Genomic DNA, 21044 nt, shown 5'->3' on the forward strand with positions numbered 1-21044 from the left:
CATCTAAAGCCAGCCGTGGACTGCTCACAGCTAAACCCATCCGGCGCAGCCCCCGGGGACAGGCGGGTCCCTCTCCTCTCCACGCGGAGCCGGCGGAGTCAACGGGAGCCGGCAGAGCCTCCTGTCTGCAGCCAGCATACTCCGCGCTGAACTGAAGAGGACACCATGCAGCCAGCAGCACAAAAGGAGTGAGGTTTTCTCCACCGTAAAGCCCGAACAAGAACTCTCTTCAACATGGAGGCTTTGGAGTCAGAGAGAAGAGAAAGTGAGTCCTGTGGGACGGGGCTGGAAATGGCGACGGGAGAAAAGAGGGCGGTGCCGCGATTCTGGCGCGGAGCTTAAAAAAACTTCTTGCATGCCGTGGTAAGAAACTGTAATATCACAAGCTGTTTGTCTCTTTAATCCATTTGAAGTACATGGGGGGATGAAAAATTCACGTGTGGCCCGTGAAAATTGTGAAGAGTGCCTATGCCAGGCTATATAGGAGCAGCGAGAGGCTTTTTAGAGACTTGTGGCGAAGAAAGCCTTTGTGTTCAGGCCAAAATAACTCATCCTTAAAAAGATTAATAACCCCATGTGGTGGGCCATGTTTGGCAGTGTGAAGGAACTGTGAGATTTTTCATGGGAGAGATGTTTTGCACCACAGCAGATGGTTTCTTTCTGGGCGGGTCTGCTGTTGGTGGCACTTTGGGAGCCACGTGCAGCTGAAGAAAACCCTTTTTTTTTCCTTAAGCATAAGAAAGAGACTTATCAAGAACTGCAACACTGACTAAAATCCCGTGTTCTGTTACCCTTTGTGTGAGTTGGGAAAAAAGAGGCAAGTGGCTGGGAAGGGTGTTGCTTTAATTTCTTGTTATTTCTCTTTTAATTCTATTAAGTAATAAAACTTTTTCTTTGTACTGCAGCTGTTTAAGGTTTGTGCCTGCTTTGCTTTCTCCTAATTCGTATCTCATAGAAGGAAAATAAGTAAGTAATGGATATTTTGAACCAAACCACTACACTTAATTGGTGTTTCCACTCGGTTTACAAATTGAACCCACTACAGTCCCTTATGCAAATGTACGTTTCCAAATGCAACTGCAAGCCAAAATACAGATAAATCAGACGGTTTATAGATTGTTTTGGATAAATTCTGTTTGACAAGCAAGAATTGTGTGGTTTAGGTAGCATTAACTTCCCATTTCTGCTTCTTTGCCCTTCACGGGGATGCAGGAGGAAGAAGACCCCAAAAGAAAGGGTGGGTTGTGCTGAAATGTGGATCCAACCACCCCAGGTGAAACAAGGCAATTAGGTAACCCAGCTGGTGCTAGGCAGAGGTTGAGCAAGGAACTGGTCCAGCTACAAAATACAGTTCCTCCCTTTTGATCTTGATAGTGGCTCCTGAGTGACAGGATTAATTATATCCCTCAGCTCCGCTCCCCCTCGTTTCCCTCCAGTAAAAGTGAGGAAATTTTTCTCATGGAGTGAGTGGGTGTCTGGGATTTGGCAAGTTTTTCTAAGTGTGGAAAACACCAGTTCTCGCTTGAGACTGGCTGAATTACTTGACTGGGGTTTTAATGTTCTGTCTCCCCTGGGGAGAATAAAGGAGAATAATTTAGACTTGTTCTTAAAGGTGAGGAAGTTGTAAATGCTAATTGTGGGAGTGGAATTCTGCAAAGGGTTCTTTTAATTCTTTAATTTTTCTATTTCAACTGCTTCTGCAGAGTTTTTCTGAAAGCAGGGTTCCTTAAAGAGCTCCATTATTTCACTTATGAAAGGGAAGATGAGCTAAGCTGGTCACTGTCCACAGCAAAGGGATAGAATACAAAGAAAAGCTGATTAGATCTCAAGTACTCCATTTTTCTTTAAATCTAAAACTTGTGCTGCCTCCAGCAATGACTTTTTTGAAAAAGAACCTTGCCAACACTAGCACTGAAGGACTTATTAAATCAGATGCATCTTGTCCAAGATGCAGCCTGGGTTTTCTTGTCAATGGAGCAAGATAATTATCTCTGGATGTAATTTATGCTGTCCATTTCCTTACATGACTCTAGAGCAAGAGCACATAAATCATTTACGTTATGCATTTTAAGACAGCTAAAGCTAAGTGACTAAATTAATTTACTGTATTTGAAATATTTTGATGCTCACATTATCCTGTTTGGAGACAGAGAGAGGCAATGAAGCACTTTCTGTATCTGTATCACCACACAGCGTAATCCTTAAACGTGTAGGTGATAAAAGGGGGTGAGATTGTTAAAGGACATCATCTGCTTCATGGAGTCATGGAATGGTTTGGGTTGGAAGGGACCTTAAAGCTCATCCAGTTCCATGGACAGAGTACCTTCTATTTAGAGCAGGTTGCTCCAGCCTGGCCTGGAACACTTCCTGCAAACAGCAAAGAGGGGGAAAAGAAAGAAACAAGTGTGAAAAGACCAACCAAATTTCCAGGTGATGTTTGCAGTATAAAAGTCACTGCAATTTATATTTGTTTGTTTTAATTTTGCAGAATTACGTGATCTCCAGCTGGTTTTTGTATGAGCCTGTTAGTGCAAAGAACTGCAAAGGAAGTGCTTCTCAGGAGGAGCAGTGAAAGACACACACGTGGTGCCCAAATGTTACAGAAGAGGCTTCTCAGCAAGGTAATTTGGAGGCTTGTGCAATGTGTTTTCATCCTGATGGCCGATGGGACCTGCCTGTACCTGCTGACACACCTCAGGTGGGAAGGCTGGGTGGATCTTTACTGAGGAGTTGGAATGAGTTTGGAGTTTTCCCCAAAACACTAAAGCAGACAAATCTTCCTATAGATGGGATCTGTGAGTCTGTGTAGAGTGTGAGCACAGCTTGTAATGTACAGCAAATCCTTGCTGGCTCCTTGCTCTTCTTCATCTCCTTGTGCTTCTTCAGCTCTTGAAATTCACGATTCCTCTCTTTTATAACAAAAGGAGGGAATGCAGTAGCACAAACATCAGGAGTGCCCCTCTCTGCCTTCCTTTCCAGGAGAAAATCTTTTACTGTGGACACTATCATAAGTTTCTCTCCATGTTTGCTTTAGGAACATGGCTGTAAAGGTCTTTTCCAACCAAAATGGTTCCAGCTTTTTTTCCTGCATTTCCCCATCCTTGCCAGTAGTGTGATGCCAACATTATCACCACCCTTATGAAAGCTCTCTGCTGACTTCCCACCATGACTGAGAACCATGTCTCACCTTCTATACCAGCTAATTGTGGATGGGGTTTGTTCCTTTCCTTTCCTAATCCTTTACTTTATAATTTTAGATTGATTTTGTTTCTTTTTCCTTCGTAATTCCAATGTATTTAGAGTTGCTGGGCTGTCCTTTTGGCCTTTTCCAAACACTCTCTTCATCAGGACGTCACCCTCTGCAGATTAGGAAAGGAAGTAATTATGGTTCTCATATACAGGACTAAGCAATTAGGAATTATGCAACATTAATCCCTCTCTCCCCCACAGATTGGCAATGTCAAGTGGAAATCAGCTATTCCAGGTACTGGATGATGAGAGGTCAGTTTAGCAGTGCTGTGATAGAAGATTATTTGGAAGAGCCAAGGATTTCCGAGGGATTTTCGGCTCCCTCTGACCCTTACTCTAAAATAAAGTGTCTGTGTTTGCAGGAGGAGAGGGACTGGCAGATTTGGACATCATTGAAATAATGGATAGAACTGGCCATAACCTCGACACTGCTTTCACTTTGCAGGACCAAGTCTGAAATATTCTGTTTGAAAGAGTGCAGTTGAAATACTTTCCCTGATTTCTGCTGTTGGTAGGACAGCTGCTTTCTAAATTAAGATAAGGCGAGGGTAAAGTCATGTGGACTGATAAATCTTTCAGTTGCTGTATTTATTGTCCCTTGCTCTAACAAGGGAGCAATGCCTCCTGTGGGAGGGAGTGATCATACACTTGATTTTATGTGTAATTTTTATGTAGAGCTGGTCTGTCATTCTTTATTCTGTCTCCCCTTTCTGGCCTCTCTTGTAGGTAATTGCTGTCATGGTGAAGTCTGAGGTGTGAGAAACAAGGCTGATGAGAGAAATCACTTCCCCACAGAGGTTACAAAATCCCTTCTATTATGCTGCAACTTTGGCATGTGCCACCTCCATAACTCCATTACCCAGTATTTTCCTCAGCTTATTTCCCATTTATCCCACTAACAGCCCTAGAAGTTATCCCATGTTAACATTCCCCAGCCATACTCTTTGTAATTTTTGATCAGGTTCTTCTCTTCCCTGTTTTTTTTGCCATAGCTTGGCTCATACTCTCAAATATGTTTTGAGTTCCCATAGCAGCTTTTGCTCTGTGTTGACATCCTGGCCTGCCTTGTTCAGACATGCAGAGTCACCTATTTGGTACCTCCTCAGCCCTGAATTTGGGACTGGAAACTTCTGGTTTGATTTGGGTAGAAGTATGGTCACCTGGTGCTTGGAAAAGCAAGTTGGGATGAAGAAAAGAGCAATAATGCAGGGCTTTCCTCAGAATTTAAGCGGTTAAAAGTGAGGGAGAGCTGGTGGGAGATTGCTTCCACACGTTTTTATAATTTCTTCAAGGGGATAAAGGGCCCTGTGGGTGCAGTTATCACCAAAGGGCGTAATCTTCTCTACCAGGGTGTGACGTGGTGTGTGACAGGAGAGAGTTTCTATCACTTTCCATTCAGCAAGTCTGTGCTGCAAGCCCTGAGTTGCAGGCTGGAGCTTCTTGCGGGGCAGCAGATAAGACCTGCTGTTGTGAAAGATCTCATTACATCACATGAAATCTGCGAGGATTCAGTTCTGCTTCTTCAAACCCAGGGAGCACACCCAGAGAATGGGTTGCCATGCCCAAAAAGTAGGGTTAGCAGCAGCTCTGGGCTGTTACCAGCTGCTCCAGTAAAACACAATTTAACAAATCCTTACCTGCCTGCACCTTTTCTACACCAGCCTTCAGGACCACGAACAAAAGGCAGTGAGGAATTTCCATGGAAAGCACAATGTCTTACCCACAGCACCAGTTTGGCTGAACACATCTGAAGTCCTCAGTAGGACATCAGGACCCTCAAAAGTCCCTGCCATGGCATTGGTTCCAGTTTGATGCTGCAAACTCCAAGGACTAGCACAGATCCAGCTAGGAATGAGGAATGAATAGAGAACATTCCTCTAAGGAGTTGTACCACACAAAAGAATAAGAAAAGAAAAAGAAGGAACAGGGGTTACAGGCTGCAAATAATAACTTGTGGATATGACTTTCATTCTTCTATAAATTACATTTTTATGGATAATTTCTTTTGTTTATTTATTATGAATAATTTGGTTTGTTTGCTCGTATTTTTATTTATGTTTTGCTCTGGGTTACTCAGCTTAATTAGTGCTCCTTTTATTTTTTTCCTTTTTCCTCAAGAGGTGGATGATGCTCCAAGCCCTGGTAGTGTTAAAGAAGCATTTGAACAATGATAGAAGCTTTAATTTTTGGTAAGCCCTGAAGTGGTCAGGCATGATATTTGTAATGATCTAAATGATCTAAGTGACTAAATGAGAGTCCCTTGCAAACAACTCAAATGTTGTATTGTATTCCATTCTGTTCTATTCTCTCCTGCCTCTAGGAGAGAGGAAATTCCTGCTTGTACTTTTATGAAGGTGCTTGGCCTCCTCATGTCTTTGGTGTCAATCACCTAATTAATGTTTCTCTCCAGAATCTGCCACGTTCATGACATGCAGAAAGGGAACTAATGGAGTTCCTTTGGTAGCCAGCAAATGTATTAATCACTTAGGAAATGCAACAGCTCCAATTGGAAAAAAATCAGATTTTAATCTGCACAAAAAATCCATTTAGCTTTGCCCCAATGCCCCAATTTTTTTTTTTTTTTTAGGCTTGATGACATATGTTTTAAGACAAAAGCTCCAGAAAGGACCATGATGCAGCTTTGGTACACTGCAAGGAGAGGAAGACTGGGTAACAGGAGCATAAAAACGTGGGATGTGTGAAGGAACAATGGTTATCAGGTAGCTATCAAGTCGTAATTTGATGCTTATCTTTTTGGCAACTGACATCTTGATTGTGAAAAGACAGGTTGCAAAACCAATCAGTGCTGCTTAATGTGGGTAAAAAAATTGAGGAGCTGCAACCTTGATGATGTGGTGCAGATTAATGAAGGGTTTGTTCCCAAATGGATTGTCCCATTGTAAGGCCCTGCTGCTACAATGGAACGGGGTGCTGTTACCAGCATTTCTATCACAGCAGTGTCTACAGTGATAATGTCATGAGTGTCCTGCATGTGACAGGCAGCTCCTTCTCCCTGCAGGTTACATGGCTTATCCTGAGGTTATTAAAGTTTCAGTTATCCAAGGGCTTGACATAAATCCATGTAAGGTCTTAAAACCTCGCTACCATTTTGGGTGCTCGAGGGCAGTTTTCAAAAAATCTAAAGCTCCAGCTAAGCTCTTGCTTGTCTCCTAAAATCCCCAGGTTCAAGCCTTGACCTGCCTGGCCTGGAACGCCTCCAGGGATGGGGCAGCCACAGCTTCTCTGGGCAACCTGTGCCAGGCCCTCCTCATGGTCACAGGGGAGAATTTCTTTCCAATATCCCATCTAACCCTGCCTTCTCTCAGTTTGAAACCATTCCCCCGTGTTCTGGCACTCCAGGCCCTTGTCCAAAGTCCACCTCCAGCTCTCTTGGAGCCCCTTTAGGTACAGGCATTGTGCACTGAAGTTGTGGTATTTGGGGTTATTTTGTGTACCCCATACACTAAAAACCCTCTGGGGAGGAAGTTTCCCCTGTTTGCCTTACTGAGCCAGTGGGAGTAAGTATTTAACCTTGTGCAGGATTTTAGGGTCAGAGAAAGGCTGGGCTCAATGATCTTGGAGGTCTTTTCCCACCTTAATTCCATAAAGCAGCTAAGGAGCCATGAGCACAGGACAAGGAGGGGCTGGATTCTTCCTCCTTCTCTGCTGAATATTGAATATTGAGTGTTCAGGGTAGGAGGGGAAGCTAAAAGGAAGGAGTTGTGCTGCACTCCTGAAGGTGTGTGCCAGTGTCGTGGAGGTGGCTTATCTCAAATGTTACAAAAACACATTCTGCAAAAAGCACCAAATGTGAGCCTAAAGGGGTGGCAAAGCCCAGGATTCAGGAGGAAAAGGTGCCTACTGTGACAGGGGAGAAGCAAAGAAACTGATTGATCATAACAATTATTAAACTTCCTTTTAAGGCACCTTCTTGCACTGGCTGTCTCTGGGAGCTGGGCTGAGAAATCAGCTTTAGGATTTTCACACCTTCCTATAAAGGAGAAGAGCCAGAAGTATTGTGTAAACAACTTGAGATAACTAGATGAGATTTCTTCTTTTCATCAGCATTCCTTTTGGAAATTTAGACTGCAGAATCATTACCAAATGTGAGATTTATCAGCACAAGCAGGCTCAAGAGCAAACAAGCACTGAGAAAAAAAAGGCAAGTAGATGTGTGAGAGAGGTTATAAATGTAAAGCAATTAATTCAAATTAATCATCAAAAGACAGTAACTCAGATAAATTAATTCATGTACTTTGAAAACCCTGTCCTAATTGTGGCCTCCTCCATCTGGGTTGTTGTGGATGTAGATTTTAACAGGTGGTTTTCTACAGGATTAAGAAATCATTCAGTCAATTTCGGTTTTAAATTTTCAAGATTGGGTCTGTTTTGACAAGAGAAAATTGTGTGGATGCTGTGACTGTTCAGAGGGAAAGGAAAAGTGGCACCAAGTGTTGTTCTGCAATTAATGCTCATTTCCTGGAGCCCTCAAGTCTAATTAATAATTTTACAGACACGAAGGGGTCAGTGGGAGGGAAAGAAAGAGCAGTTTCACAACCTGCCATTAGAACATGGGACAACATTCCATGTGTGCCATCCCGGGTTTATCCCAGGTGGTAACAGAAGCGCCCAGGGCAGAGCTTTGAGGATAATTCCTGCCACGGGCTCTGTGGGAGCTCCCTGCTCGTTGTGAGTGCTGGAAAACTGGACATAAAGAAATATGGGGTTTCATCAGGTGCTAGATACAATACAGAGTTTTCTGGAGATTGGTGTGGTTCAGTTGTCGGGTTGTTTTCAGCAGGGCATAAGCATGTGCTTAATTCATGTTTCATCCAGGGGGTTCGTGGACTTCAAAAGCGAAGGTGCAGAGTGATACTATTTTTTTCTGGTTAATCAGAGGAGTGTTTTAAGGGAAGTTTTCCCTGTCTGAGCCTGTCTTGGGAACGGGATGAACTTGCTGAGAACCCCCCTAAGCAGTCAGGAACCCCACACCTGCGGGTACTGCGGGGCTTTGGGTCCGGGGGATGCAGAACCGGGGCAGCAAAGGGGCAATTTTTTGGGGGGGAAAACCAAACCCCGAGGAGCTGGAGCTGGTGGAGGAGGCGGGGACCGGAGCCAGGGCGGGCCCTCCCTTAAATGCCACGGCGGAGCGGGATGCGGGGCTGGAGCAACGGGAGGGAGGAGGGCAGGATGGCACCGCCGGGAGGTGGCGGGGAGGGGGGGGATGGGGACAGGGATGGGGACAAGGACAGGGCCCCTGCGGCGGGGATGCGGCGCTTCACCTGGGAGGAGATCGGGCAGCGGAGCGGGCGGGGGCCGGCGCCGCAGGAGCGCTGGCTGGTGATCCACAGGAAGGTGTACGACATCAGCCACTTCTGCCGGAGACACCCGGGGGGGGCCCGGCTCCTCGTCAGCCACGCCGGGCAGGACGCCACGGTGAGCGGAGCGGGAATGCGGGAGCCGGGATGCGCCGGAGGAGGGGACTTGGGAGCGACCTCGGTGGGAATCGGGGTATGGGACGGGGTCGAGGGAGCGAAGTGTCACCGCTCCGTGCGAGCCTCGCCATCCCCATGGCATGGAAAAGGGCAAATGAGGAGATGCTGCCGGCGGGAACGGGATCGGAACGGTTGCTCCAGCTAAATCAGAGCAACAGCTGGAGCCAGGCCAGAGGAGCACATGGAGATGCTCAGAGGGCAGGAGCACCTCTGCTAGCTGGGAGTGTTCAGCCCAGGGGAGAGAAGCCTCCAGGAGGACCCCAGACCTCCTTCCAGTACCTAAAGGTCCCCAGGAGAGCTGGAGAGGGACTTTGGACAAGGGCCTGGAGAGACAGGATAAAGTGATAAAGAATAGCTTTAAACTCAGGTCGATTTAAATTGGATATAAAGAAGAAAGTTTAGGTGATGAGGGTGGTGAAACGCTGGCACAGGTCACCTAGAGATGCCCCATCCCTGGACACACTCAAGGCCAGGTTGGATGGAGCAACCTGATGTAGTTGAAGATGTCTCCGCTGGTTTCAGGGGGGTTGGACAAAATGAGCTTTAAAAGTTCCTTCCAACCCAAACCATTCTGTGATTCTTAAGTCTGCAGGATTCCTCTTATCTCCTGGTCTTGCTTGTGCAGTTACTGGGAGCTGCAGTAAGTTTTTCCATATGTAAGGGATATTTGAGGATCGTGGAAATCAAAATAATTTTCAGTCTATCAAGTTTAAATTTCAAATTGTGTATTAATTGAACTTGGCATTCTGTAATTTCCATCACTCATTTCTCGAGTTACTACTGCCAGATTTCTTTCATTTTAGCAGGCTGGAAAATCCCAGACAATGGATGAACCAGGTATTTTGTTTCTGGGATCTGAGCCGCTCCCTGTAGGTTGGTTCCATCATTAAGCCCTGCAGGCCTTGAGCCACTTTTGTGTCTGTCCATCTTGCATTACGTCCATTGCTTAGTCTTTTGGATGTATATTACGAAAAATTAAGAAATTGTCTTAATTGAACTGGAAGGTTTTTAACCAAAAGCATAGACCCATGAAAGGTAGCAACTCAGGAGAGGATGAGAAGCACAGAAGGCTCTCAGTGAGCAAAGAAACCTGAAGAATGAAAAAAACAAGTATGATTAATGCCACCATTTTAGTAAGGGTGACACTGCATGAAACTGTGGGAGTCCTTTTGGTGCTGCTTTTTGTTGTGGTGTTCTCTCACAAAGGACACCTTCCACTAGACCAGGTTGCTTCAGCCTGGCCTTGGACACTTCCAGGAATGGAGTGATTTAAAGGGTAATTTTAAATTTTTTTCAAAAAAAAAATGTTTTAAACAAAATTTGGATATGTTTTCCTTTACTCCTGTGCCTTTGCAGGATGCCTTTGTGGCATTCCATGTCAACAAGGTGCTGGTGAGCACGTACTTGAAGCCACTGCAGATCGGGGAGCTGGCACCAGACCAACCCAGCGTTGAGCCCACTAAAAATGTAAGTCTGTCCTCACAAATCAGATCAAAGGAGATTAAAGGGAAATATTCTGAGATTACACCTTGTTCTTCTCTATCAGCACAGCTCTTGGAGCAAGGGGATCCAGCTTCCTCACATTTTTTTGTGCTCCTGCTTAGAAACAATGCATGAATATGAGCCTAAATCCACATTATGTCGTTGAGAATGAGATTCCTGAGGACGAATTTTTATTATCACAGCAACAAAATAGCAGAGTTATCACTGCTTCTTTCTCTTGCTTTGAGGAAGGGCTAACCAAAAGGAAAAGGAATAGTCTTGGAGAATAAATATTCTCCTTCAGCTGTAGGTGCATTTAACCCTCCCCTGTTAATCCTGGGAAGGGAAAAGTGAAGACAAATATAAGGAATCATTTCATCCAAAGACCTACCACAAGGTGGCATGGGAAGTTCATGCACACAAAGTACAACTTCCACTAGACACAACTTCCAGCTGAGCCCTCTGCTGCCTGCCAAGGGTTTGATGGAAGAAGCACCGAGGATTTGTTTTAGGGATTGGGATGCAGACATTGTGATGGCTGCTTCTGGCTCCTCAGCAAAAAGCTGTAGCAGAGCAATGATGATGTTTATTAAACCCAGCTCTTGCCCTTTTAGCCAGATCCTTTGCTCTTTCTCCCCGCCATTAAAATGGTTTTTGGGTTATGAGGCTGCAGTGGTGCCCTCTTAAACCAGAGAATTGTAACCCTGGTGCTTCCCCCAGGAAACGCTGGTGAAAGACTTCCGGGAATTGCATGCCACAGTGGAGAGAATGGGACTCCTGGAGCCAAACCAACTCTTCTTCTTCCTGCTCCTGGCTCACATCCTGCTCTTGGATATAGCTGCTTGGCTCATCCTCTTCTACTTTGGGACATCCTTACTGCCCTTCGTTTTCTCCCTGCTGGTACTGACCATTTCCCAGGTGAGCAATGAATTCCATGACATGGACTTGCATCCTACACACACACACACACACACACACACACACACACACAAGCAGTTCCTTGTCCTTTGTTTCCTCACTTGGCACAGTTTCACTTTGCCATAAAAACACAGCCGCTATCTGACTACCAAGAAGAAATTCTGCACGTGGGGAGCTCACACTAAACTTAGTTTGGGATTGTTTTCAGCAAGATATATTCTGGGGGAAGCCTTGAGAGTGTCAGGATTTCACAATCCCTTTCTGCTGGTGACTTTGGAGCAGTGTCTGAGAATCAAATCTTGATATTTCAGAGCAAAGGATGAATGTGGCACCATCCTGGCCTCAACTCCTGGTTTTTCTCCCCTCCCAAAGTTTTCTTTCTCCTCTTCCAGGTCCAGGCTTCCTGGTTACAACATGATTTAGGACACCTCTCAGTATTCAGGAAGACCAAGTGGAACCACTTGCTGCACAAGTTTGTGATGTGCCATTTGATTGTGAGTCCCTGAAAACTTTGGAGGGTTTTCCTGTAAAAATGTGTGTTCTGAAGACTCTCTGGAGCATGTGTAGCACAGTGGGAAGGATTAGGGTCAGGAACTGAGGGGATTCTAGCTCTGAAAGTGCTTTTTGTGCTTTGTTCTTCCCTTGAACAGGGGGCTTCGGCCAAGTGGTGGACTCTCCTGCACTCCCAGCACCACGCCAAACCCAACTGCTTCCACAAGGACCCTGACATTGATATGCACCCTTTCCTCTTCACTTTGGGGAAGAAATTCTCCGTGGAGGTCAGTGTGTGGGTGTGGAAAGTCTAAAACTAAGGTGTGATGGCATTTTCTGTGAAGAGATTTATTTCTCCACAGTTCAGTTAAGTCCCTTTAAGAATTGAATATTGAACAGCTGACACGTTGATGTAAATAGATTAGACATGATGTAAGGGCATTGTATATAGAGTGGAAAATCCACCAGCACATTAATGGCTGGAGAAATCTAATGACCTAGAACAACTCAGTAATTAATGATCATTAGATAACTTGTAAACGTCAGTGTAAGGCATGGCTGCACTCGGCCTGGAATTATTGTTTTATTATTAATGTCTGAGGCTCAGTCAGAGGGGTGGCTTTGGTGTGTCCATGTCTTCTGGGAGAGTTTGCTGTGACAGGAACAGCAGGACTGAATAACCCAGGGCTGTTCCTGGAGCTCCAGTTGGGCAGAATTTGTTGGAGCATGTAGGATATTCCCAGTTTGTCCTGCTTGGACACTTCCAGGAGTGACAACATAAAAGTGCTGAACCCCTTTTGCTGTAGATCCCATCAGTTCTTGAGACCCATCACAGCAGCTACAGCAGTAAAATATTTTTCTCCATGCCATTGTGGAACTGCCGTTCAAGTTGAGAGAATCAGAGAAGAAATAAGAAGAAAAAAATGGGAGAAAATACGTATTTCTGACCACTAATATAACTTAGCCTTGATATATCTAATTCTTCACAAAATGATTCATGACACAAGGAATGAGGGTTGTGGGAAGCGTGCAACAAGAGCCCCTCAGGAAAATAAATGGAAAAGAGCAAGTTACCTGTGCAAATTGCTTAGTCTCCACTCTTTTTTTTTTTTCTGTTTTTTTTTTTCACAGCTTGGGATCAAAAAGAAAAAATACATGCCCTACAACCACCAACACAAATACTTCTTCATCAGTGAGTATCTCCATTTTCCTGCCTTTCCCTCAGAGGTGCTAAAGGGGCTTGGAGATTCTGCTTTTGACTCGTAGAACTTGAGAAAAACAAAGGTGCCTGAGTCAAAGAACACAATAAAAAGCCATAATAATAACAACCAGATTTTTTGGAAGAGTTGAAGACCTGACCCATCCTATTCCAGATCTCCCACATCCTCCACAGTGGCTCTGGTTATGATGTCATACCACATCTTTCAGTGGTATCAAAGTCTGAGGGTTTGGGGTTTTCTTGGTTTGATTTGGTTTCTTGGGGTTGTTTAAAGTGCAAGAGAGATGTCCTTTTGGAGGGTTGAGTTTGAGTTCTTCAACCCCAAATCGCTGATAGAAAAGGGATTTCATACTCATTCCTGTTGATGTCCTGCTTTGAACAGAGGAATAAGGAGCCAGATAGGCTTTGGGCTGTGGAAGCCACTTCTCAAAATAATCATTTGAGGCTGTTCCTCAGTCAAGAGCCTAAAATGAAATCTGAGGTTTGTAAGAACTCTCAGCTTAATGGACAGCCCTAGAAAGGTTTGAAGGCACTAATACAACATCCTAACCTGGAATATTCTCCACACGGAGCAGCAGTTCAGGACCCTTCCCTTCCAGGCTGATGTTGTCACTCAGTCCGTGATGTCACCAGTGATGATGAATTTTTCTTTCCAGCTCTTCCTCCGCTCCTGTTCCCCACCTACTTCCACTGCCACACGTTCTACATTGCCTACACAAAGAAGTACTGGGTGGTAAGTTCTGCTATTTGTGTGACCAAAAGGGACTTTCAACCTTCCTTCTGAGCATGGAGCCACCTCCTTGCTGGGCAGCAATGCTCGGATTCACCTCTCACAGCAAGCTGTGAGAAAGTATCATTGGCTTGTGTTGGATTGCTCTAGATGATTCCATTCAGGAAAGAAACTGTCAAAGCTGAATGTAGATTGTTCTCTTATACCTATACTATGAAACTTAAAAAGCAACTTAAGCAAATGTAGTTTATAATGACCTGCTTTTCTTGTTATCTCTGGTTTTGGTAGGACCTGGCCTGGATGCTGACCTTCTACATCCGATTCTTTTATACTTACGGATCATTATTAGAAACAAAGAGTCTCCTGGCATATTATTTTATATTCAGGTGATGTCTCTTTAGAAGGTTGTCCAGCCTTTCCTCCCTGCATTCTTTCCCTCTGTACCTGCCTGCCTTTCTCTACATTTATATTTCCACATTCTCCTTTACCACCTCATTTTTTGCCTGCTTTTTAATTCATAAATTCTTTTGTTCAATTGCCAGTACAAGTTTTATGTTGCCCCATTGGCTGTGGCAGCAAAGAGATTTCACTGAGTGCTGACCAAATTGCAAAGTATCTACCTTATATAACATTCAGTGCTTTGGGTGCTGGATCTGCTGCTACCTAAAGAGAACATTTAACCAAAACAGCTTAGCCTAGGCTTGCAAATGGCCAGGCATTATCCAGCATCGATGGCTTGAATGGACAGCACATTCTCCATTTGGATCACTTCACTGATTCTTACCAGTTTGGGCCTTGGCTACAGATACAACAAGCTGAGCACCAGTCAGTGTTATAACAAAACACATGAAATAATCGTGAGTTTCATAAGGAAGTGCGAAACTTCCAGGGTTTGGAAGTCCTTCCAGGTGCTGGCTTAGCAAGGCTAGTGTTCAGCCATGTCTCTTAGTCTGGCTCTGCTGTTATTTCAATGGCTCTTCCCTGACCTGCTCACCCAGTACTGAATTGTCTCATCTCATTGCACAGGATGCTGGAGAGCAGCTGGTTTGTCTGGGTCTCACAGATGAACCATATCCCAATGGATATCGACTATGACAAGAATTTGGACTGGATGTCTACTCAGGTAAAACATTTTTCCACTCTTAAGAATTGTGGCCATACAGGTACAAATTTTAACCATAAGGAAGTCTCGTGTTGCGTTAAGGGTGAAATCTGTTGGGGGCTGGGAAGTGAAGGTTAACAGGGTGATGGATTCAGTCATGGAAAAGGTAAAGAAGGACAGCAGTGACACACTCATGGGCAATCCAAAATCAAATCCAGGTCCAGCTCTGGTTCCTAAACATGCTTGGATCTGTCTCTGACTGTGCTTTCCTCTCCCCTCCTTTAGCTCCAGGCAACCTGCAATGTGGAGCAGTCGCTGTTCAATGACTGGTTCACTGGGCACCTCAACTTCCAGATTGAGCATCAGTGAGTACTCACCTCAAGAGTGAATTTTGTTTCCCCTCCTCTTAAAATATTCTTCCTTCTCTCTTTTTTTTTTTTTTTTCCTTCCCTATTCTTTTTTTGCTCTGAATTCTACAAATAGTTGTGGGGCACAGATGAGTTTGTCTTTAAAAATTGAAACCCTTAAAGAGAATCATGTAATTCAAAACTATCACTGGATCTGCAGGATGATGAGAGAAAATGGAACATGGGTAGGGATCCATGCAAGGACAGCAAGAGGATCAATCCCAAATAGTAGGTTTTAAGGATCAGTGGAAATGTCCTGGTTAAAGCACCTGGTTTTAGTCTGCCACAGGAGTTTAAAGCCACCTCTGCTGATTATTTATGCTGTTACTCTGTGGAGTGAGATATGCAAGGATGAGCTCATCTCTTTCTCTGTGCCATGGAGATGGCTTCTTCTGGGAAAAAAAGGGAGGGAGGAGAAAGTAGTTTCTTCCATAAGCATCATTTAATTTGGAGACAAACTGTGGAAAAGAACAGAGGGGGAAAGCAGGGAATTCCTACGAGTTCCTTGTGCTAAAAGCACCGCAGGGGGAAAGAAGAGCTGGGAACAGCTCCAGACCCTTCTCATTGTGAGCTGGGTGATTCCTGGGAAGTATTAATGACAAGGATTTCTTACAAAGCTTGCCTGTCTCCTGTTCACAGCCTTTGCCCTACAATGCCACGGCACAACTACTGGAAGGTGGCCCCTCTGGTGAAGTCCCTGTGTGCCAAGCACGGCCTTGAGTACCAGTGCAAGCCTCTGCTCACGGCCTTCGCAGACATCGTGCAGTGAGTCAAAATACTCCCCCTCCCCCCTCCAAAATGCAGGAGAAACTGGAATCTCAAGAGCAAGAGATGTCTTGCTCTCCTTTTACCCTCTTGGACACATGGTGACTCTTGGGGATGGTGCTGTGCAGGGCTGAGCTGGACTCAATCCTTGTGGGTCTCTCCCAACTCAGCTTATTCTGGGATTCTGGGAAATGAGCATGGAGAAAACCCCATTCCCTTGTCCCCAGCAACACTCCCCTGAGCAGCCCTGTGATGTGTCCTCTCTTTCTTCTCTCTCCCAGCTCCCTGAAGAACTGGGGAGAGCTCTGGCTCGATGCCTACCTGCACAAATAAAGGACAAGGCTCGGTGCTACCATTCACAGCCTGGCACGACTGCATTCCCAGCAAGCTGAGGGGCAGGGACCACAAGGGACTCTCTGGCAGGAGAAAGTGAGTAAGGACTGAGGGATACAATTCCAGCAGGCATGAAGCTGCCTGAATTTTTCTTCTGGTTTTTCCTGGGGTTCTGGTTTGGGTATGTAGAGTAGGCAGGGCAAGCAGAAGGTGAAATTGTTAGAAGAGGGAGGAGCCCTTTGCTGACTGAGTCTGAGCATTTCTGAGTCTGGGCATGGGCTCAAGTCAGATCATGGACTGGTGCAGCTGCACACACTTAACCTCATGTCAGAGTCCTCTGACTATGGTTTTTTTTTGGTTTTCCTCATGTGGAGAGTTTAATGCTTGATACAGTGTTTGCTTACTTGAACTTGAAACTGCAAAGGATTTTGGATTAACATGGTGTTCCAGCAATGTGCTTAAACCACACTTAGACTGTAGCAAATGCAACATGCAGTGAATAAAAACATAAATGTGTTTTCATTACTGTTCTCTAGAGCATCCTTATCATCACAAGGCCAAGAAATACATGGGTTGAAACCAGCTCAAGCCCACTGCTCTCTTCAAAATTTATCTGGTTTTTGGGGTTTTTTTGTACTTTGCGTTGGACTGAGACATGTGTACACTCCATGTGCATTCCCCACCTACACAGGACTAAGATTATACTACAGAAAGGTAAACCAAAAGTAAAATAAATCACCTACAGACATTTGGTCAAATCCAAAAGTTGCTTTTGCAGCTAAGCCAGGATTAGATCAGATTTTGGCTGTGCTGGGCAGAAGGTGAGTCAGAGAAAGAGGCTGGTCCAGGTACTTTGAATCACCTTTGAGAGGAGACAATATCTTTCCATTAATTAGTAAGAAAGCCTGTTCTTTTTCTCAAGTGAGTACTACGGTGAGTACATACTCAGACCCTGAAATAAAAGACCAGCTTTTGGAAAGGGGACTGTGGGAACAACAACATTCATCTGAATAGCAGTAGTTACCACCACTTTTTACAGTAATTCAAGGTTAATAAATAGAAATCTCAAAAGGTAAAAAGATACAAAAAAGCCTCTGATGATGTAACAAAGGGACTTTGTACTACTTATGCAATGACTGGCTGAATTATATAAAAACCTTTAACCCTCCACAGTCAGCCAGAACAAGGCAGAGATTTGCTATTACACCATTTTTCCTGCCTTGGAAAAAGTGCAATTATGTTTAGAGGTTAACACCACAAAGTACAATTCCTGACCCATGGGAGTAAAAGAAGCAATTCCCAAAAATTCTGTGGGAGAATGAAGAAATAAAGCAGGAGTCACAACAGTATCAGTTATTCATAGGCACATTTCTACTACTTTAAAAAAACCTTTTAAAAATTACCTTAAGCAGTCTTTGAAAGTGATTTATTGGGTAGATGAAAGACCTGATTTTGAAGATCATAATTTGATTTTTGGACCTTAGACATCACTGGGCTCCTAGTTCAGGACCCCTGCAAGTCAAAATGCAATTTAAAAAGAGAGCTGTGAATGTTTCAGTTGTTTGTGGACCCAGCAGTGCTCCAACAAGGAAAGGTGTGCAACAGGATTGAGCAAGACTAAGATAAATATGGATAAATATGGAATAAAGCCTAAGCAATATATGGATCAATGCCAGAGCAAACAGGAGCAGTTGCCAAGTTTTCCCTGGGTATCTTTGACCAATCTTATCAGTTTCAGCCTCAGATGAAAGGCTGCCAGTACTCCCTCAGGAAAATATTGAATAGCTGGATGAGATTTTACAAAGCAGATATCACTGAGAGGCCCAAAGAAGGAAACACGTACAAATTAGTAATATAACCCAACAGGTAAGCATAAACAAATTTTAAAAAACTCCAAAAACCCCAGAAAACCACTCCTGCAAAAAAGTTACGGTTCATGAAAACAGAGTGAAAGGAAAATTAGCATCAGCAGTAGAGTATCTTCCTTAAATGTGAACAATGATGAAAACAATACAAAATATTAACAGGCTTACTCTGAAATACAGCCTTGATTCCTGTGGCTCTGAAGGGCAAAATTCCCTTCTTTTCTTACAGTGGTGTCTTGGAATCAGAGGTTCACGGAAGACAGTTCCCACTGGAAATACTACTGAAAGTTTAAATTCAAAGGGAAGTATTTTTCCAGTAAAATCCTTTAGTACTTTTCCTAAGTGGCTAAAGCACCTTGGACTCTGCACATACACAACAAGTGAAGCAGGGAGAATGAGATTTCTTCATTGCTGGTTTTCCAGCTTCCCTCCACAAAGTCGAGAGTGTTGTTGAGACCGTGTAGACAACACCGGAGCAGTGATTACGTAGGAATCCTGTGTTTCCATTCTGCTTCGGGAGTGCTGCAACTGCAACTTTGTCTGCAACCAGTACCTGCCCTCCCCCTCCTTCCTCAATAAACCTTACAACAAACAAGCACTAGGTCAAAGATTCCCGAGTGTGGAAAGAGAATCACACAATAGTTTGGGTTCCCAGCTATTTGTTTGTAGGAAGGTGAATCCACTTCTGTGTAATCAATGATTACAGGGACAAGGATTTATTGCACTGGAAAAAAAACAACCCAACCAACCAATAAGAAAATAACAAAGTTCCCAATCCTGGTCAAAGTTTAAAAATGGGGAACTTGAGAGAAACAAGCAAAGGATAAACACTGAAATTAAGACACAGCAGATCTATATAAAGGATTTCTGTGGTTTATCACGTGCTATGAAACAGGAAATGAAGATTTCCTTCTGACTCAGTCCATTGGAGATTCACGGTATTTGAATCACAGAATCACTGGATCCAGCTTTGACTACAACTACGCAAAAAGCCTTTCAGAATCTTGAACTGATTTGAATGAAATGAATTAAGATCAAGGTGAGCAGTTCTGAGGTTTATAAGAAATTATGAAGACATTGTCTTCCCTGACCACCTCTATCCACCTACTTTGGGTAGCAGGATGTAAAAATACATCTTTTTCATTAAAAAAGTACAACTATCAGTTTATCAAGCTTCATTGTGTGATCTGAGAACAAATTTCAGCCCAGCTCCTGAGGGCCTGCAGTGCAGGGAGATTTCCAGCTGCTCTGGGGTTGGAGTTTGATGTCAGGTGGAATTTCAGTGTGACCAAGGCTAAGCTTTCATCAGCCAATTAAACCACACAGGCTCTGCTCAGCAATCCAGGCTGGAAAAGTGTCATCGTTAACAGTGAACTACCAAATACTTCACTTGTTATTTTTACAGCACTGCCTCATCGTTCAGCCTTGATTTGCTTTCCCAGGCTGTGGAACAAGGCACCACTTCACAACCTTTTGCAAACATAGGGCTTTTTTTGGGAAGCTTCTTCATCCTACTGATCCATCCCAGCTGGCATCATCCTGAATGTCACAAACCTGGCAAAACTGCCTTAAATTCATTTACAATAATCAAAATAGAGCCTTACTTCTTTTCCCAGTTCTGTCCAAAATGGCCTTAGGCAACTGCTGAGGTTTGATCCTCGATGTCAGAGTCAAGGTTATGCTCAAGTCCACCAGTGCATGTCATGACCTGTGTCACGGGCACACAACTTTGATCCCAAACATCAGTTCAGACTGAGCTCTGCAGCATTACCTGGGGGGCAAAGGTCAGGCTTTACCATGCACTGCAGACCTTCATGTAATTTGCTATCAGCAAGAGATAAGAACACACAGCACATCAGTGATCGATTCACTTCTGCAGGGCTGGGCTGAGCCCCAAACCCCACAGCAAACTGAACTCAGAGTGCAGAGAGAGGCACAGAGGGCTCACCCCTGCAGTGAACAGGGACATTTTCCAGTATCCCATGTTGCTCAGAGCCCTGTCCAACCTCGATTTGAACAATTCCAGGGATGTGGCACCCACCACCTCCCTTGGAAACCTGAGCCAGGGACTCATCACCCTCATAAAACACTTTGTGAGGAAACGGTGACTCACGTGCCTGTGAGAATGCATGGATCAGATCTCCAAACAGGGAACAAACAGCCTTTTTCTGCAAGGTGAGCAACAGGTATGGAATATTTGGCAAGACAACGTGATTGGTTTGCCGGAAGCTGAAATGATGGATACCCACACACTGCTTAGGAGGCAATTCCCATCAATGAGCTGCACTCAGAAAAGGAAATCAGGGCTTTTTCCAACATCTTTGAAGCACTGAAAGTCTGATCCAAACCTCCCTCACCCTTTTTCTCCCCACATAACATTCAGCAATCCCATGAACTTCCTCAGCTCTTGGCTCAGCTCACTTCGACTAAAGTGATTCTGGGATCTGCTCATGGTTTCTGGATATTCAAGTTCAAATATTTTGGGAAAGGGAAAATAACATAGGAATGAAGGCCCATGAAAAGGAGAGGTACTCCTGGAGAAGCTGTAATTTCCTAAACATTAGTTTCAAATTCACTCCTGATTCCACTGCTAGAGATGTGCATCTAAAATAAAAGTAATGAGAAAATGTTGAGCAATTCTGCTTTACAGATGACTGGAATCATACTGCAACAACCTGTCAAAGGAATGGTTGATTTTAATTGAACAGAACACCAAAACAAAACTGAGGTTGTGTCATGTCAACAGTCTTTTTATTCTCATGATAAGGAGCTGTAAAGGGATTGTCTTATTTATTTGAAGAAATAGCGTTATCATTGTTCCAGTGTTGCCTAGTGCTCTCCACAGCTTTGGGAAAAGCCAAGTTTTCTGTACAACACTTGTCATGGCCAGTTTAGCAGAGAATACAGGTCACTTTAAGTCATTTAAGCACAACTGTGGGGTTGAAATGTGAGTTTTGAAAACAAAGGCAGCTGCAAAAAGTACATCC

The 21044-nt window shown here is 44.2% G+C and overlaps 1 protein-coding gene and 1 long non-coding RNA gene across 5 annotated transcripts in view; one reads left to right on the forward strand and one right to left on the reverse strand.

Moving 5' to 3' along the window:
* The window catches only part of LOC108446429, a 28316-nt gene extending 8330 nt beyond the window's left edge, over nt 1-19986 (reverse strand). Inside the window, exons 1-2 of the long non-coding RNA XR_001861599.1 lie at nt 19974-19986; nt 19929-19930 (exon numbers count right to left, since the gene is read on the reverse strand). This is a non-coding gene — a long non-coding RNA (uncharacterized LOC108446429). The remainder of the gene's footprint in view (nt 1-19928; nt 19931-19973) is intronic.
* LOC103614731 (fatty acid desaturase 1) lies at nt 8389-18827 on the forward strand. Of its 4 annotated transcripts, XR_001861598.1 has the most exons (14): nt 8389-8685; nt 10101-10211; nt 10947-11144; nt 11537-11638; nt 11795-11923; nt 12768-12828; nt 13512-13588; nt 13874-13971; nt 14612-14708; nt 14973-15052; nt 15734-15859; nt 16141-16288; nt 16729-16906; nt 18287-18827. XR_001861598.1 is itself a non-coding variant. In XM_008632707.2 (12 exons), the coding sequence occupies exons 1-12, from the start codon at nt 8404-8406 to the stop codon at nt 16190-16192; spliced, it is 1413 nt and encodes a 470-aa protein (XP_008630929.2). In that variant the 5' UTR covers nt 8389-8403; the 3' UTR covers nt 16193-16714. The 4 variants fall into 4 exon arrangements, 1 of the variants encoding a protein (XP_008630929.2); XR_001861597.1 differs by lacking the exon at nt 16729-16906; XR_001861596.1 differs by lacking the exon at nt 18287-18827 and having other exon boundaries at nt 16729-17810.
* Nucleotides 19987-21044: the final 1058 nt, after the last annotated feature.

Source organism: Corvus brachyrhynchos, unplaced genomic scaffold, assembly GCF_000691975.1.
Source record: "Corvus brachyrhynchos isolate BGI_N302 unplaced genomic scaffold, ASM69197v1 scaffold315, whole genome shotgun sequence".
Classification (NCBI taxonomy): domain Eukaryota; kingdom Metazoa; phylum Chordata; class Aves; order Passeriformes; family Corvidae; genus Corvus; species Corvus brachyrhynchos.

Coding starts and splice junctions, on each gene's coding strand:
- LOC103614731 (XM_008632707.2), top strand. CDS start 8,404: ATGCGGGGCTGGAGCAACGGGAGGGAGGAGGGCAGGATGGCACCGCCG. Junction 10,212..10,946: donor GCGTTGAGCCCACTAAAAAT/GTAAGTCTGTCC, acceptor TGCTTCCCCCAG/GAAACGCTGGTGAAAGACTT. Junction 13,589..13,873: donor ACACAAAGAAGTACTGGGTG/GTAAGTTCTGCT, acceptor TGGTTTTGGTAG/GACCTGGCCTGGATGCTGAC.